At 40.2% G+C, this 18,477-nt stretch overlaps 1 protein-coding gene across 2 annotated transcripts in view; it reads left to right on the forward strand.

Annotated features, from left to right (window-relative positions):
• The window catches only part of LOC122811168 (gastrula zinc finger protein XlCGF26.1-like), a 300,270-nt gene that overhangs the window by 38,100 nt on the left and 243,693 nt on the right, over window positions 1-18,477 (forward strand). Inside the window, exon 3 of one of the 2 annotated variants that reach the window (XM_044082836.1) lies at window positions 15,286-15,423. The exons of the other annotated variant lie outside the window; for it this stretch is intronic. Within the exon in view, the coding sequence (XP_043938771.1) occupies window positions 15,286-15,423 (138 nt within the window). The remainder of the gene's footprint in view (window positions 1-15,285; window positions 15,424-18,477) is intronic. 2 annotated transcript variants of the gene reach the window in all.

Here is an 18,477-nt window from a genome sequence, read left to right on the forward strand (position 1 = left end):
GGTGTGCCTCTAACAAGTACTTACCACATCATTAACATAGGGTGTGCTTCTAAGTACTTACCACATAATTAACATAGGGTGTGCTTCTAATAAGTACTTACCACATCATTAACATAGGGTGTGCCTCTAATAAGTACTTACCACATTATTAACATAGGGTGTGCTTCTAATAAGTACTTACCACATCATTAACATAGGGTGTGCCTCTAACAAGTACTTACCACATCATTAACATAGTGTGTGCTTCTAATAAGTACTTACCACATCATTAACATAGGGTGTGCTTCTAATAAGTACTTACCACATCATTAACATAGGGTGTGCCTCTAATAAGTACTTACCACATCATTAACATAGGGTGTGCCTCTAATAAGTACTTACCACATCATTAACATAGGGTGTGCTTCTAATAAGTACTTACCACATCATTAACATAGGGTGTGCTTCTAATAAGTACTTACCACATCATTAACATAGGGTGTGCCTCTAATAAGTACTTACCACATCATTAACATAGGGTGTGCTTCTAATAAGTACTTACCACATCATTAACATAGGGTGTGCTTCTAATAAGTACTTACCACATCATTAACATAGGGTGTGCCTCTAATAAGTACTTACTACATCATTAACATAGGGTGTGCTTCTAATAAGTACTTACCACATCATTAACATAGGGTGTGCTTCTAATAAGTACTTACCGCATCATTAACATAGGGTGTGCTTCCCACACAGACAAGCAGTGGCTAGTCTACTTACATGTTCAGACTTATTGATATTAATAAATGACAGACCTAGATACACTAATGACTGAGTAACAGAGAGAGACAAACTGGCAATATTAATGCTTTTTCAGTTTGATGCAAGTAATGGCAGTGCCTTATACCCAATTCTGTCCATGGACAGACATTTGCTCACAAATATCAATTCAGACAAACATGCATGAATATCTTAGTGCACACACACACACACCCACACACACACACACACACACACACACACACACACACACACACACACACACACACACACAAACACACACAGACCCACACGCACACAGACAGAAACACACGCATGTGCACACATACACACATGCACACAGACACACAGACACACACGCACACACAGACATGCACACAGACACACGCACACACACAGGCAGAAACACACACACATAGACACACGCGCGCGCGCGCACACACACACACACACACACACACACACACACACACACACACACACGCATTATTTTGTAACAGTCATAAAAGGAAGAATAAGCACAGTGCCAAATACTACCTCATTCTACTGAGTAAACTCCTTCTGCACTTGTTTTTAGTCATTTTTTATTTAATTGCATGTTTTAAACTGGTTGGTCTAGCATTGGTACATACTCAAGTGTGCTAGCTTGCACTGCATTTGAATTGTTTTGATTGCTGTTTTAGCTACTTTTCTGTATATATATATATATATATATATATATATATATATTTAAAAAAAAAAATATATATATATATATATATATATATATATATATATATATATATATATATATATATATATATATAGATATATATATATATATATATATATATATATATATATATATGTACCTTTCCTGTAACTAGTGTTGTCTAGATTCAGATTTGCTGTATCCAGGACTGTATGTAAGCTTCTGAGCCTCCCCAAGCTTTCTGTGCTGGAGGGAAGCCTTCTAGCTTATCAGTGGGAGTGGTAAGCACTAGGTAACCTATCTACCACATAAGGAGTGGTTCTGGCTCAGAAATTGCAGTTATTGGCCGTTTGGGCAGTTTTTCCATCTCTCTCTCAACTTTCTGATTTAAAAGCCAGCATTTGCGCTTGTTTCCCCCTTTCCTGTAACTAGTTTAGTCCAGATACAGATTTTTAGTTTTAGCACTTGAATTTGCTTATTCGTGATCAGCACTTGTTCAGAACTTGTAAGCACTAAATAACCTACTAATTACTACAGCAGTCAACCTTCCTCATTACCTACAGGAAAACAGTTTTGGTACTTACTTTCCTCACTTGCTTAGAGAAAAACAGCTCTTGTACTCACTTTCCTCACTTATCTAGAGGAAAATAGTTTTTTATTCAGGCATGTCCAATGGTCAGCTCCCAGTGTTCTCTCCTGTCTATCTGATGAATATGGGCATCTTGGGGCAATGTAGAAAGTGCTTCATGTACACAGACAACCCTCTCTTCCTACCACCCAATACTACTACCCGTGAAAGATGCATTTATCTAGCCAAACTGGAGGTAAAGCTCTCTGCAATCAAGACTGAACTTGACAGTCAAGAGGAGAAGGTAAACACTTGCACCACACCACACTCATCACATAGTCTCACTAAATCTACACCAACAAAATCCACACATAGAAACACAAAAACATTCATGGAGGCTCTCAATAATAATCTGCTCAAGCAACAGTTTGCCACTCAACCACAGCCCATAAGGCATAACAACGTACCCAACACTCTAGTCATAGGTGACTCTATAGTCAGGCACACTGATGTTCCACTCACCAGGCTAAACAAGGAGCAAGTTACTGTCAGCTGCCTTTCAGGTGCCAGGATCCACCACATAACTCACGCACTCATGCACTCTACAACAAGAACAAATATGACTCTGTCATTGTCCATGTTGGTGTGAAAGACCTGAGACGTACCTCCCTGGACTACATGAAAAGAGACATGGAAGAGCTCTCCGATCTTGTAGCCCAGGCAGGTATGACCCTAGCCCTGAGTAGCATTCTGCCATCACCCAGAATGATGCCGCAGTACAAGGACAAAATGATTGACTTCAACAATTGGCTAAGCCTCTGGTGCCATTCTAAAGGGATCCAGTATCTGTCTTCCTGGGATGACATGGTCGACAGACCACGATGCTTTGCCAGAGATGGCCTGCACCTATCACCCCTGGATTCCAGATACTGGCTAAGGTTCTTGCCACCCCTATAGTGCCTTTTTTAGGCAAGGTTCAAATGACAAATTCACCACCATAACAGGAACAGGCAAGCAAAAACTAAGGGTGATGCTACTCAATGCTAGAAGTCTAAATCTCAAAATGCACTCACTCGAGGCACTCCTTAAAATGGAGAACATCAATATCTGTGCAGTGACTGTGACTTGGTTCAAGTCTCCAGAGAATACCACTGCACTACCAGGCTATAACTCATACCACACTTTTCGCCATGTAACCTGGACCAGAACACCAAAGGCGGAGGTGTGTCCATATTCATTAAGGATATCCACACCTCCAGGCTAGTTGCTCATCATAATGCAGCCGAGGTTATCCAAGTGCAACTAACTCTGGGCAAAACTGCAATCCAAATTGTAGCTTGCTACAGATCACCCACCATGCCCCAGGATTCGCACTCCTCTTTTCTTGATGTACGGGAAAATATTAGGGTTCAACCAAACACCCTAATAATGGGTGATTTCAACTACCCCACCATTAACTGGGAAAACTACTCATGTACTAACTCCTTCGCTCAACGCTTTCTGGAATTCATAAACACCAATGCCCTGGATCAACTTATCCACACCCCCACCAGGGGCAACAATATCCTAGATCTAGTCATTACCAATATGAGTGACTGGTTTTCCACACCTGAAGTCAACGCCTCATTGGTCCGATCGACCATAAGCTAATTACTCTAGATATTCACATCCTGCCCCCACCCCCCATTAAGGAAACCATGGTAAAAAATTTCTCCAAAGCCAATTTCATGCTTCTTAAGACAGAAGTGGTGAACTTCATGACACCCATGCAGATGGACAATGCAGTTACAACAGCTGAATCCTACACAATTGCACTTTATAAGCACTTACATGTGTCATGGATCTTGCTATCTCAAACAGAACCAAGACGCTATCCTCCAAAAACAGGAAGCCAATCTGGTGGCCCCCTGTCATAAACAAACTGTACAACAGAAGGAAGAAACTCTTGCAAAAGAGAGTAAAATCCCATGAGTCGAGGAGCTCCCTGGTCAGCCTCAGTAAGAAGCTGCGGTCCCTAATAAAATCCTCCAAAGCTAGTTATGAAAACAAAATCGCCACTGATTCTAAAGACAAGCACAAAGCTTTCTATAGCTATGTCAAGAATCTCAATGGCAACACTCAGATCTGCTCTGAGTTACAGCACAATGGCACTAAATATACAGACCCAACTGATATTGCCAACATCCTGGCAGATAGGTTTAGTGCTAACTTTACCCCCCTCTCACCCCCTAAAGAGCCCATCTCTATACCGAAAGAATGCAAAGTTCCTGTAATCACGGCTGCACAGGTAAAAAACACACTATCCAAAGCCAAGAACACAGCATCCATGGGACCAGACAACATCCCAGGCTGCGTTCTACATGAACTACAGAACAAACTGGCACCCCATCTAAGTACCATGTTCAGTCATAGCCTCACCTCAGGCTTTGTGCCTGCTGAATGGCGCACAGTGACGGTTATCCCGCTCCACAAGTGGGGAGCCACCATGGACCCTGGGAACTACCGCCCCATTAGCCTGACGAGCCTGGTCTGCAAGGCCATGGACCGTATCATCATGGAACTTATAAACAAAGACATTGGTAATCTCCAAACTCTGGACCCCACCCAATTTGGGTTTGTAAAAGTCAGATCGTGTCTCCTAAACCTGATAGACTTCTTTGCAGTCACCAAAGCCGTAGACAGGGGTAAGGTGGTTCACACGGCCTATCTAGATCTTGCCAAGGCTTTCAACACCATCCCTCACTCTAAAATTATAGATAAACTCACTAAACTAGGTGTAAATCCCTATGTCACAAGATGGGTTGCCAACTGGCTCACTGACAGAACCCACACTGTGAAAGTAGCAGACTCCAAATCTGACTTCAGACCAGTGACAAGTGGAGTACCACAGGGTTCAGTCCTGGGTCCTCTCCTGTTTGGTGTCTACTTCTCTGAAGTACAGGCTAACACAGAAGGTTTTTGGCTAATGAAGTTCACAGGTGACTGCAAACTAGGAGCCATAATCGAAACTCCTAATGATGTGGACATCCTACAAAAGGGCCTCACTGAGACAGATGCCTGGTGTCAAAGCCATGGCCTCAAGCTCAATGCCAAAAAGTGCATTGTCATCCCCCTTTGGTAAAAACCCTGTACCCATTAACTACAACATAGGCGGTAGTATACTTAACACCGAAAGTGTGATAAGAGACCTTGGGACACAGGTAGACAGTAGTCTCTCCTTTGATAATCACATTGCCACAGTAGTCAGGAAATCCTTCTACGTGGCACACCTCATTACAAAAGGTTTCTCATCCAGAAAAAAGGAGGTCATTGTTCCCCTCTACTCATCACTCATTAGACCCATTATAGAGTACAATGCCTCTTTTGGTATGTACCTCACAAGACAAATACAACAACTGGAAAGGCCACAGAAATACCTCACAAAGAGGATTACCAGCCCCAAACAGATGCCTTATGCAGACTGTCTCAAAAAACTCCAGCTTTACTCCATCGCATATCACCTACTCAGAGGTGATCTCTGCCTAACATACAAAGCTATGTCAAACCCAGAGTTGTTTGACATGCTCCACTTAAAGAAATCCCAATCCCTCCGAGCTACACACTGTAGGGACCTAAACCTTGTCACCACAATAAACAGAACATGCCGGAGGGATAGATTCCTGTCCCAGAGACTTCCCAAAATCTTGATGATTGAATGGGAAATAGGAAATTAACCCCGGGGATCACCTCTGTGGCTCTGCTCGACATTGGCACAGGAAAATAATTTTCTTGTGTGGCAAAAGCCAGGGTACTTTTTTGGCTGGGCTTGTATAGGCCTCAGGGCCGATAGCCTAATACCTACCTATGAACCTATGAACCTAAATATACATTAACGCAGGAATTTAGTTGGTTGCCAGATGAATTCAGTCAGAGAGGTATAAACAGAGATATAGTACCAGTATCAACAACTGATGAAAAAAAAGTAAATATGGAGAAAATATCATCAGTCACTAGTAGTAAAAGGCATAGGATCATAGGAGGTTACTAGGCTATTGGCCCTGAGGCCCTTATAAACCTATCCAACAGTGTAGCTCATGTTTAGCCAAGTCAGCACCCAAAGACTCTGTCCAGCAGGGACACAGGTGGGATCCCAGGGGTGTATTTTCCTGGTTCCCATCCAGTTATCTAGGTTGTACTTAAAAAGGGATAATGAGGTACTCTGCTTGATGTGGAGAGGGATTCTGTTCCACAGATGGGGGAGTCTCTGGGACACTAATCTATTCCAACAAAAAGTCCTATTGATATCACAGACCAGGTTGAGGTCACGTGTATGGGTTACGCAAGTGGAGCTTGACTTGCAGATATGCAGCAGTCCCATCAAGGCAGGGTCTGAGATTGCTTTGTATGCCAGACAGAGGTCACCTCTGAGGAGTCTGTATGAAACTGAGTAGAGGGACAGGGATTTTAGCCTGTGTAGGGTAGATGTTTGAGGCCCTGGATTCTCCTGGTGAGGAACCTCTGTGGTCTCTCCAGCTGCTGCATGTGCTTTGCGAGGTACATGCTGAAGGGGGCATTGTACTTAATAATTGGCCTTATAAGGGAAGAATACAGGGATGTTATGACCTCTTTGTCCCTGGATGAGATACCCTTACTTATGAGGTGGGCCATGTAGAAAGCTTTTCATACAACAGAAGCAACACAGTGGTCAAAAGTCAGGTTGCTATCAACCTGGGTGCCCAAATCCCTCACTATTGATTGTGTACTTAGGACATTGTTATTAATGTGATAATATGTGGGGATGTCACTCTCCCCAAAGGGGATGATGATGCATTTTTTGGCATTCAGCTTGAGGCCATGTTTCTGGCACCAGTAATTTGTCTGAATGAGACCCTCTTGGAGGACGTCCACAACACTTGAGGAATTGATGACTGTGCCCAGCTAGCGGTCATCTGCAAATCTGGTCAGCCATAGCCCACTGATTTTGGTCTGCACCTCAGAGAAGTATATCCTGAATAAGAGAGGCCCCATGACCGATCCCTGGGGTATGCTGCTCGTTACGGGCCTACTGCTTGAGGGGGCTTCCCCTATTTTGATTAGGTGGTTCTATCAGTGAGACAGTTTACTACCCATCTGGTAACATATGGATTGATGCCTAGTTGAGAGAATTATCTGTTATGCCGTAGTGGGGAATAGTGTCGAAGGCTTTGGCCAGGTCAAGGTAGGTGATGTGTACCGTCTTCCCCTTGTCCATGGCTTTAGTGACTGTCTCAAAGAAGTCAACCACATTTAGCGGACATGACCTCCCCTTGACAAAGCTAAATTGTGTGGGGTCGAGTGTTTGGAGGTTGCCAATGTCCCTGTTAATGAGGTCCATGATAATCCATTTCATGGCCTTGCAGATAAGGCTAGTTAGGTTGATGCTCCACCTTTGTGTAAAGGGATGACAGTGGCTGTCCGCCACTCGGCTGGGACAAAGCTGGTACTCAGGCTTTGGTTGAATAGGGTGCCTAATGGTGCTGCAAGTTCATGTCTGAGTTCATGTAGGATGCAGCCTAGGATGTTATCGGGTTTTATGGAGGCTGTATTTTTTGCCTTTGAGAGGGCAGTGATGACTTGTTCCCTAGAGGTAAGGGGTGGGGGCAGGTACTGGGGATGTCCTGATCTACTGATGGGGAGGACAGAGGGGAGAAGTTTTCCCTGAATCTGTCAGCCAGTAGATTAGCTATATCTACAGTATTTGTGTATGTGGTCTCCTTGACCACCATTGCTGAACAGATCGGGGTGCTTCCTTTGAGATTGTAGATATATGTGAAGAAAGCCTTATGAGTGTCTCTAGGTGATGTGGCCAGTTTGGACTTGAAGTTGGCTTTAGAGGATTTCACTAGTGCTCTTATTTGCTTGTTCAGGCTAAGGAGAGATTGCTACCAATTGGGCACCTGCTCATTCTTGGTCCTGGACAGCAATTTTTTCCTCTTGTTATATAGTTTATTTATTACAGATGTCCACCAGACAGGTTTACTCTTCCTTGCGGAGGATGATTTTGTCCTGTCAGGTATTACTGATTCCATGCATCTATATAAATGCTCGTATAGTACTTTGGTGTAGATTTGGACATTGGTGCCAGTTTCTACAGAGGGGGAGGGGGCTGTGAAGCTGTTAATACCATCCCTCAGGAGGTTGTAATCAGCTTTGGAGAAGTTTTTTTTTTTTTTGTTTGACCCTAGATGGGGGGGGGGGGGGGTCTGGGGAGATGGTGACAATAAAAGTGACCGCTTTATGGTCGGATCTTACCAGGGAGGATGGTGCTGCAGTGGTTACTTGTGTTTTTTTAATACCAAGTCCAAGATATTATCACCTGTTGCGCACAGGAGTTTAGTTATCATATAAGGAGGGGGAAGAGGTTAGGTTATAGAGCAGGAACATAGCCAGGAAAAGTTAAGATGATTTTTCAATATTTCTTTGAAGGTGGTGGTACTGTTAATAAAGAACAGGCGTGTGTGTGGTGTTAATAATGCTTCAGTGAGAAAGATTTTGCTTCTTGACAGTGATTTAATGTTAAGCAAAGCCATAGAGATACGTCAAATCCATGAACTCACAGAAAGGCACACAAGTATGCTTGCAAGTGATAAGAGCATGGTTTCAGCAGCCTCTAGACCAAGCATAGACAGCATGCAGCACGTGGCAAGCAGAAACAGCCCTAAGCACATGGCAGCTGCAACCCCTGCAGGTCTTCCTGGGAGACCTCATAACTTTCTAGCAAGTTCCAAGACTAGCTCAGTAAAGTGGACATGCTCAGTGCAGTATAAGGGGAGTCAGCAAAACCCAAGTCAAGTCTTATTGTCAACTGTCGTAATTGTGGAGCCAATCATGAGTCTAAAAGAGGGAAATGCTTAGCATTTGGTCAGCAATGCCACAAGCATAAAAAAATGGAACCACTTTAAAAAGTTTTGTAAATCAAGCAGGCCTTATTCAGTTATTAAGAAAGGTCACTCAAAAAAGCAAGTTGATCATATAGAAAGCTGCAACCCTACTTTCTATGTGGATGGTGTTTCAGTGGTCGGTAAAAAGGTTAATGTAGTAGATTTGTTGGCAAAGAATGAAGTATTTTGTACTCTTCTGATCAATGGTAACCCCACACAGCTCAAGGTAGACACTGGTTCAAAGTGAAATGTTATGTCAGCAGAAACATTTGCTAAAGTGAGAGCCGGTGAGCAACTTAATTTGGCTAATTGTGCAAAGCTTGTTTCTTATGGAGATGAAGAGATTCAGACTGAAGGCTTACTTGTGCTTTCATGCTATTCGGCTGGGAACAGTTGCAGCTTGTAATTCTATGTAGTTAGAAGATCTGTGCAGTAATTATTAGGTTTCAGAGAGTTAAGAATGAAATTGCATTCTTTTACCAAAGAGGTACATCATGTAAGCACATGTCCCAGTTCCAGCCTTAATGATGCTATTTTCTGAGTATGCTGATGTTTTTGACTACAAGTTAGGCAAACTTCCAGGTGTGTACTCCATGAAAGTAGATCCAGAGGTCAGTCCAATGGTTAGGCCTGTAAGGAGAGTTCTAGCAGCTATGCAGGACAAAGTCAAGGTCCATTTAGACAAAATGGTGTAGCAAGGTGTGATTTTTCCAGTCACGGAACCAACGCCATGGGTGTCTTCCATGGTAGCTGCTCATACAAAAAATTCAGGTGAAATCAGAAGATGCACTGACCCAAGAGACTTGAACAAGGTATTAAAAAGACCTCATCATCCTATGCGTACAGTCAAGGAGATTGCAACCCTCATGCCAAATCCCACTGTTTTTTTCTGTCTTAGATGCAAAGAGTTCATTTTGGCAAGTAATGCTTGATCGCAAATCTTCACTACTGACTACATTCAGTGCTCCATTTGGTAGATAAAGATTCCTCGGGATGTCTTTTGGAATAAATGTTGCCAGTGAAGTTGTTCAGCATGCAATGGAGCAAATCTTTTCGGGCTATCTGTGTGCAATAATAGTGGATGATTTACTAGTTGGAGGCAATGATGAGGCAGAGCATGACAGAAACCTCAGGAAAGTTCTGGACAGAGTCTGTGAAGTGGAAGTGAAGCTTAATCCTCTGAAATGTAAATTCAGACTACCTGAAGTTTCTTATGTAGGTCATTTATTTACCATTACAGGCTTACGACCAGACCCTTCCAAACAAGAAGCCATTCTTCAGATGCCAGCTCCAGACAATGTCCAAACAAGAAGCCATTCTTCAGATGCCAGCTCCAGACAATGTCCAAGCCCTTCAGCATTTTCTTGGTATGGTTAACTATTTGGGCAAATTCATCCCTGACTTTAGTGAGTTATCAGCACCTTTAAGAGTGCTGACACACAAAAATGTTGACTGCTCATGGTTAGAACAACACCAGAGAGCATATGATAACCTCAAACAGCAAATTGCCAACCCTCCTACGTTAAGGCACTATGATGTCCAGAAACCAGTAGTTCTTTCATGTGATGTTTCAAAGTTCAGTCTTGGTGCAGTTATTCTTCAAGACCTGTAGCCTGTGCACCTAGAACTCCTACCCAAACTGAGGTTCAGTATACTCAAATTGAGAAGGAAGCTTTGGCAATTGTGTTTGCATGTTCGAAGTTCCATGATTATATTTATGGCCGAGCTATCCAGATCGAGACCGATCATCAACTTCTAGTCACTATTTTAATGAAGCCTAAGCATACATCTCCAGCAAGACTACAAAGAATGATGCTCAGATTACAAAAGTATAATTTTGAAGTGGTCTATACAAAAGGCAAACTTCTTTATCTGGCTGATACCTTTTCCAGATTGCCCAGAAATACCACAGAACAGTTTAATGCAGAGAATTTGGACTTTGATGTTATGGAAGTGCGTAATTTTTCTACCATGAGACTTGATGATCTGAGAGATCATACAAAGACTGATCCAATTTTGCAAAACCTCTTCTGTATTAAGGGGGCTGCCACCTATGTGGTAATTCATGGTTGTTTTGTTTTTCCTAAATGGGATGACTATGCATTTTTTGGCATTTAGCTTGAGGCCATGACTTTGACACCAGGTGTCCGTCTCAGTAAGGCCTTTTTGGAGGATGTCCGTGTCAGCCAGAGAGTCAATTATGCCTCCTAGTTTGCAGTCATTGGCGAACTTGGTTAGCCATAGTCCTCCTGTGTTTGCCTGTACTTCTGAGAAGTATATGCCGAACAGTAGGGGTCCCAGGACCGAGCCTTGTGGGACACCACTTGTGACTGGTTTAGAGTCAGACCTGGAGCCCGCTATTCTTACCGTATGAGTTCTGTCTGTAAGCCAGTTGGCAACCCATCTCGTGACATAGGGATTTATGTTCAGGCTGGTGAGTTTTTCTGTAATACCCAAGTGGGGAATGGTGTCGAAAGCCTTGGCAAGGTCAAGGTAGGCTGTGTGAACCACCTTTCCCTCATCTATGGCCTTGGTGACTGTCTCGAAGAAGTCAACCAAGTTTAGTAGGCATGATCTACCCTTAACAAAGCCGAACTGGGTCGGGTCAAGTGTTTGGAGGTTCCCAATGTCTTTGTTAATGAGTTCCATGATGATGCGCTCCATAGCCTTGCAGACCAGGCTAGTCAGGCTTATGGGGCGATAGTTACCAGGGTCAGTTGTGGCCCCTCCTTTGTGGAGAGGAATAACCGTTGCTATGTGCCATTCTATGGGCACATAGCCTGTAAAGAGGCTAAGGTTGAACAGCGTCTTTAGGTGGGGGGTTAGTTCGTTCTGTAGTTCATGCAAGACGCAGCCTGGGACACCATCTGGTCCCATTGACGCTGTGTTTTTGGCTTTTGAAAGGGCTGTTTTCACCTGTGCATCTGTGATTTTTGAGACACTACACTTTTCTGGTATTGTTGTGGGCCCTTATGGAGGTGAGAGGGGGGTGAAGTTGGCATTGAATCTATCTGCTAGGATGTTGGCAATATCAGTAGGTTCAGTATGTTTTGTGCTATTTTGCACTAGTTCAGTGCATATCTGCGAGTTGCCACTTAGATTCTTAACATAGCTAAAGAAGGCTTTGTGGTTATCTTTTGAATCCTTGGCTATTTTTCTTTCGAAGTTAGCCTTGGATAATTTCATGAGGGACCTTAGTTTCTTACTGATACTGATCAGGGATGTCTTTCCTTCTTGGGATTTGCTTTTTTTTTTCTGAACTAGTTTCCTCCTTCTATTGTATAGACTGTTTATGGCAGGGGTCCACTAAACTGGTTTCCTTCTCTTAGAGGAGTGAGTCTTGGTTTTGCTAGGGATGGCACAATCCATGCATCCTTGTAGGTGCTCATAAAGTGCATTTGTAAAGGTTTCTGCATCTTGGGCAGCGTTATCCTTTAGCGTGTGGGCTGTGAAACTTACCACCTTTGCCTTAAGTAAGATGAAGTTTGCTTTAGAAAAGTTTTTTATTGTGGTTTCCTTAGTTGGGGTGGTGGTGGGGTGTGGACATCCACAGTGATTAGTTTATGGTCTGATCTAACCAGTGACGGGTTGACCTCCAGTGTGGAACACCTGTCACCCATGTTGGTGATGACCAGGTTCAATATGTTTTCACCTCTGGTAGGGGAGTTTACCAGCTGATCCAGGGCATTTCAGTTGATGAATTCCAGGAAGCGCTGGGCCTGGGAGTTTGTACTCGAGTAGTTTTCCCAGTGAATGGTAGGGTAATTGAAGTCACCCAATATCAGGTTGCTCAGTAGGACCCTCATGTTTTCCAGTGTCCCCAGAAAGGTGGAGTGGTGGTCCTGGGTCATGGAGGGTGATCTGTAGCAGGCCAGAATTTGCATTGCAGACTTGCCCGATGTTAGTTGCACATGGATGATCTCAGAGATATCATGCTGTGCCACTAATCTGGAGGTGTAGGTATCCTTGATGAATATGGATACACCCCCTCCTTTTGTGTTTCAGTCCATGTTCTGTATCTGGAATGTGTGGTGTGATTTGTAGCCCAGTAGTGCTGGGGTGCTCTCTGAAGCCTTGAACCAGGTTTCAGTTACTGCACAGATGTCGATGTTCTCCATACTAAGGAGTGCTTCAAACACGTGCATTTTGAGATTTAAAATCCTGGCGTTGAGTAGCATAACCCACTGATGATGTATTTTTAGTGCCTTGTTCAAATCTCGTGGGTCAATACAAATTCTGATGTCATCTGAGCTTTTCTTATGAGCTACCACCATGGAAAATACCCACTCAGTCGGAGTCTCAGAACCGACTCGACAAATCACACCTTGTTGCACCCTTTTATCTAGTTCAGCTTTAACTCTAGTCTGCTTGGCTATTGGAACTTTTCTGGCTGGCTTGACAACTGGACTGACATCTGTGTCTAACTTCATGGGGTACACAACTGGAAGCTTACCTAGTTTGTCTTTGATTAGATCAGCATAGACAGAAAAAACAGACTGGGTGAAATTAGAGTAGTTGTCTTTGAAGCTAACATGGTGGCCTTCCTAATTAAATGAAAGCAGTCCCATTTTCAAAGAGTCTCTGAGGCCTAATAATGACTGGACATGCCTCTTGACCACATAAAATAATAAATTGTAACGTCTACCTGCAGAGTAACAGGAAAGTATTACTGAGCCTTCAGTTTGAATTTCTTCACCACCATATGCAACAAGCTTTGCACACTTTGCCAAATCAAGCCTTTCACCAGAACTTACTCTAGCAAACGTTTCTACAGACATAACATTGCACTTTGAGCCAGTATCAACTTTGAGCTCTATGGGTTTGCCATTTATCTGGACAGTGCAAAATACTTCATTCTTGGCCCATAAATCAACTTCATTTACTGTTTCATTAAGCACTGACACGCCATCAACATAAAGAGTAGAAGATGCCACATTACTGCTGTCTAATTGATCAACTCGTTTCTTAAAATGATCCCTTTTAAAAGAGTATTCACCCTTTGATTTTCAAAACCTTTTGAAATTATTCCATTAATTACATTTGGGGCATTGTTGACCAGATTCTAAACACTTGTCTCTTTTAGATTCATGACTTTTACCACAATTACGACAGTTGGCATTGAAACTAGGTTGGGGCCCATGCTTTGAGTTTGCTGACTCACCCTCATGCTTGACTGAGGCTGTGCAAACTCTGGAACTTGCTAGAAAGCTCTGGGATTTACCAGTGGATGTGGCAGAGACTACAGCTGTTGCCATATGCCTGGGCCTGTTTCTTTTAATAACATGCTGCATACTATCTATGTGAGTTTTACTGCAGTAACTTCTAAATCATTCTTATTTGTAAGCATATCTGTGTGCTTTTCTGTGAGCTTGTATATCTGACAAATCTCAATGGCCTTATTCAAAGTTAAATCACTGTCATGAAGCAAAGTCTTTCTCACAGCATCATCTTTAATATCACACACAAGTTCTTTCCTTTATTAACTCATCTCTTAAATCACCAAATCTGCAAGTTTTAGCTTTATTTCTCAGGTCAGTTATATATGCTGCAAATGTTTCACCTGGCTTTTGATCCCTTGTGTAAAATAAGTGTCTTTCCATTGTAACATTTGTCTGGGGGCTACACAGTTCTCTAAATTTACATTTTAAGCACTCAGGGTCCTCCCTTGACTCAGCCTGTACAACAATATGATGGTTCCCCCCCCCTTCAGCATAAACAGCAGGTGCATACCCAAATGAATGTTCCCTTTCTATGGCTTCTGACCTAGCTAAATTAAGTAGATGAATGTCTTTGTATGGTCATCTTTATCAGAAAATGCAGCCTGTTTGAAAATGTCATACTTCATCTCAAACACTCTTCAGTTCTCAGGAATATTATTGTAAAGCACTTTTGGACCTGATTTTCAAAATCCTTCAGCCATACCAACAAAGTATGTGCCTGAGCACACACTAAAATATGACCCTTGTAATTATGTACAAATAAGTTGCCTGTCTGCAGCTTGCAGTAACACACAAATGCACAATAAACTCTTTGAAATACTGTACTTTGCAAAATATATTCTGAAATGGCTGTATTTTGTTAAATAACACTTCATACACTTCTAATAACTTGGATAGCCTCGGTTAATATGGAAAAGTACATGCTTAGCAAAAAAGTGTGGTCATTTCTCTTATTTTATTCATTTTATGCAATTCAGACTTTATTTCAAACATTTTCCATAGTAATATGAACAATTCTAGTAATATCAGACATTTCAACTTATTTAATATCATTTAGAGTGGTCTGTATGCCTCATTTCATATTTAGCAAATAAGAAATAGTTTGATCAAGTTTAACATTAGAAATTTGTTTCTGACCTGTTTTTGCAGATTATACATGCAGCAAGGATGGTTCACTTCTGTATATACCTCTCAAAGTCAAAGTAGAGAAAATGGAGCTCTTTCTGGCCATTAGATATGCCGCTTTTGACACCATGTCGCTCGTCCCTCTACACAGAAGACAAGCAGGTGGGGTAGATCATTTAAGATTCTGAATTATGTAGAAACACATCAGGATGGATAACAGCTTCAATAAAAATAAACAAAATGATTAACAGACAGAGCTTACACACATGCATGCTTACATCTCAACAGCTAACTACAAAGTGGCACTCTGTCCCTGCACATGCTCAGTAATCAGTACACTTAGTACATGCCCACAGGACATAGTACATGCCCACAGAAGGTTTCTTAAAGAGATATGTAAACTGATCTACAGGGGAGAAAGAGAGTGGGACATAAATGAGTGACAAAGAGGATATAAATTGGAAAGTAGTTAAGAAGAAAAATACAATAGGGAAAAAGAGTTAAATATTGAAAAAGGAAAGTTCAGAAATTAGGAATAAAAGTAAAAAAAAAATGAAAGGAAATGGATAATTAAAAAAATTCTTATAAATTAAAAAGAAAAGTAGTAAATAATCTTATAATTCTCTTGATTAATCTTAATAGTATCAAAGATATAGTTAGGAGAACTGGAATAAAGATTGTGATGTCGATTTGATTGCATTAGAAGATATCAGGCATTTAAATAAAGAACACACAGAGATATTATGGCCTGGTGGTATAATACGGAATGTGGGACATGAAAAATGGCCAGGTAATGTTTGCTATAGTGTATAGAAAAGGAATTAAAATTCTAGACAGATGATACATTGGTTAGATTAGGAAGATTGATGGTAGTGGTCTTTAGATGGGAGGGAAACATTTTTAGACTAAGAGCAATATATGCTTATGTGTTATATAAAGAAAAGGAGAAAATATTTTTAGACATATTAAATTATGGTATAGTGACTAAGCACATCACAGGAGATTTTAAGTGTAATTTAAGATTTAAACAAAAATGTAGAATAGCAAAAATTATAATAAAGAAGCACAGCCTGAGAGTAAATGCTCCTGTGCCCAATAAACTATAAAAAACAATTAATACACCAAATGTTTTTTAGGTATATGTAGTTTTTAGGTACATGTAGTTTGTGTGGTTGTGATTTCAACATTTGTTTTATGGACTTGCTCTTTGTATGTTTGTAGCGCTGAGGTATATATATATATATATATATATATATATATATATATATATATATATATATATATATATATTATATTTTTACATATTTGTATAAATTTGTAAGTTAATTTTATTAGGCATAAGGTGCATACATTATGAAAATGCTTATTTTATCAATTTATGTTTGTAGCGCTGAGACTTTAAAATTTAAGATGTGAATATGTATGGTCAGTATGATGTCACTGATGATGCAAACCAATTGCTGCTTTGGTAGCAGTATTTGGATATCTATGCTGTTTATGTTTTGCAAAGCTTGAAGAAGCCATTTTGGTGAAAGCGCTCGCTATTTAATAAAATTATTTGTTCGTCTATCAGTTCGTGCAGTATGCATTTGTCGCTACTAAGTATTATCTTTTTTGAAACTTGTTTGAGTCGTGGTTGCCCTGTGAATGCTATATACGCTTGACGTATTAATTGTTTTTTATATAAAAATGTAGAATAGATAAAAAGGCAATGGAGGAAATGTTAAAATGTGGAAGTTTAACATTATGGAACTTATGTGAGGACACACAAAGAAGAGGGAGATTTCAAACATAAATAGATTATTTCTTTTGTCAAGAACTATAAATGCTTTTTTCACATCATTTGATTATATGGATTGAGATAAATGAAAATAATTTATCAGAATAGGAAAAGATATTAAGACAATAAATGAAAAAAAGGAGTAAGAATAATCAAAAGGAAATAACAAAGCCATGGAAAGATCACTTAACGGTGAAAAAGTTTTATAAGAATTGTTCAGAGTGGAGGATAGTATTGGAAGAAATATATAAGAAGATGTATTTAATGTGGGAGAATGATACTGGATGAAAAGATAAAAAAAGAATACGGACAAATTCAAAATAATATTTCAAGTAGTTTACATAGAAATGAAAAGGATTATTTTAGGAAAGAAGAATAAATTTATCAAAAATTCAAGTGAAAATTCGAGTTATTATATCGGCAAATATATTTCTGCAGGGAAAGAAGGACAAAGTATCATCATATTTAAGTACTAAAGTTAAAGAGGATAATGGTGTAACGAGAGTAATGAAGAATAGTGATGGGAAAATTGAAGTAGAACAATGTAAGTAATGGATATAGTTGTTAAATATGTGAAAGGGTTGGTGATGGAAAGAGGAGTGAAAAGAAAAGGTATGTGGAAGTTAAAACAATTTATAGAAGAAATAAATAAAGAACTGCAACATCAAATTGTAATAGATGAGATAGATAAAGTAATAAAGAGTGTAAATATAGATGCTGCATCTGGATTAGATGGTATAGGATACATATGTATGTGAAATTAATGATAAGGCAAAAAAGAGATATTAATAAAAATATTTAATGAGTGGTTAAATGGTGGAATAAGTTATGAAGAAATATGTGAAGGTATAATGAGATTTATATGGAAAAAAGGAGAAAAATGAGATTAAAAGCTAGAGACCTGTAATGCTGAATAATTGTGATTATAAGTTATTCATAGGTTCATAGGTTAGTACTAGACTAACTACCTTTGTGGGCCATAAGCCTATCCAGTTAGCCCATCCGAAAATTAAACCCTGCAGCTTGTGTTTGTAAGGTAAACACTTTAACTGTTATGCCAATCTCCCACCCCTAATGTCAACTCCCACCCCATGAAAGTAATACAGAAAAGACTAGAAGACAAATTACATTTTATAATAAAATAATATGTTTATGACATTAGAGGAAAAGGAATTCAATAGGTATTAATAATAATTAGACAACTAGATATTAAGAAAAGTCACAGAAGCAAATTTAATAGTGATAGATATAAATAAAGCATTTGATTCAGTACATCATAATATCTTATGACAGTTAATGGAGGAATATAATTTTAGTGTAAATAAAAAAGGTATGTGAATCAATATATTAAAAGTACGAAAATTCAGATTTCAGAAATGGTAGGTTTAGTGAAAAAATAGAGATGAAAAGAGGTATAAAACAGGGATGTCTAATGG

The sequence above is a fragment of the Protopterus annectens genome, chromosome 1.part1 (genome assembly GCF_019279795.1).
Source record: "Protopterus annectens isolate FY-2018-M chromosome 1.part1, PAN1.0, whole genome shotgun sequence".
In the NCBI taxonomy this organism is placed as follows: Eukaryota; Metazoa; Chordata; order Ceratodontiformes; family Protopteridae; genus Protopterus; species Protopterus annectens.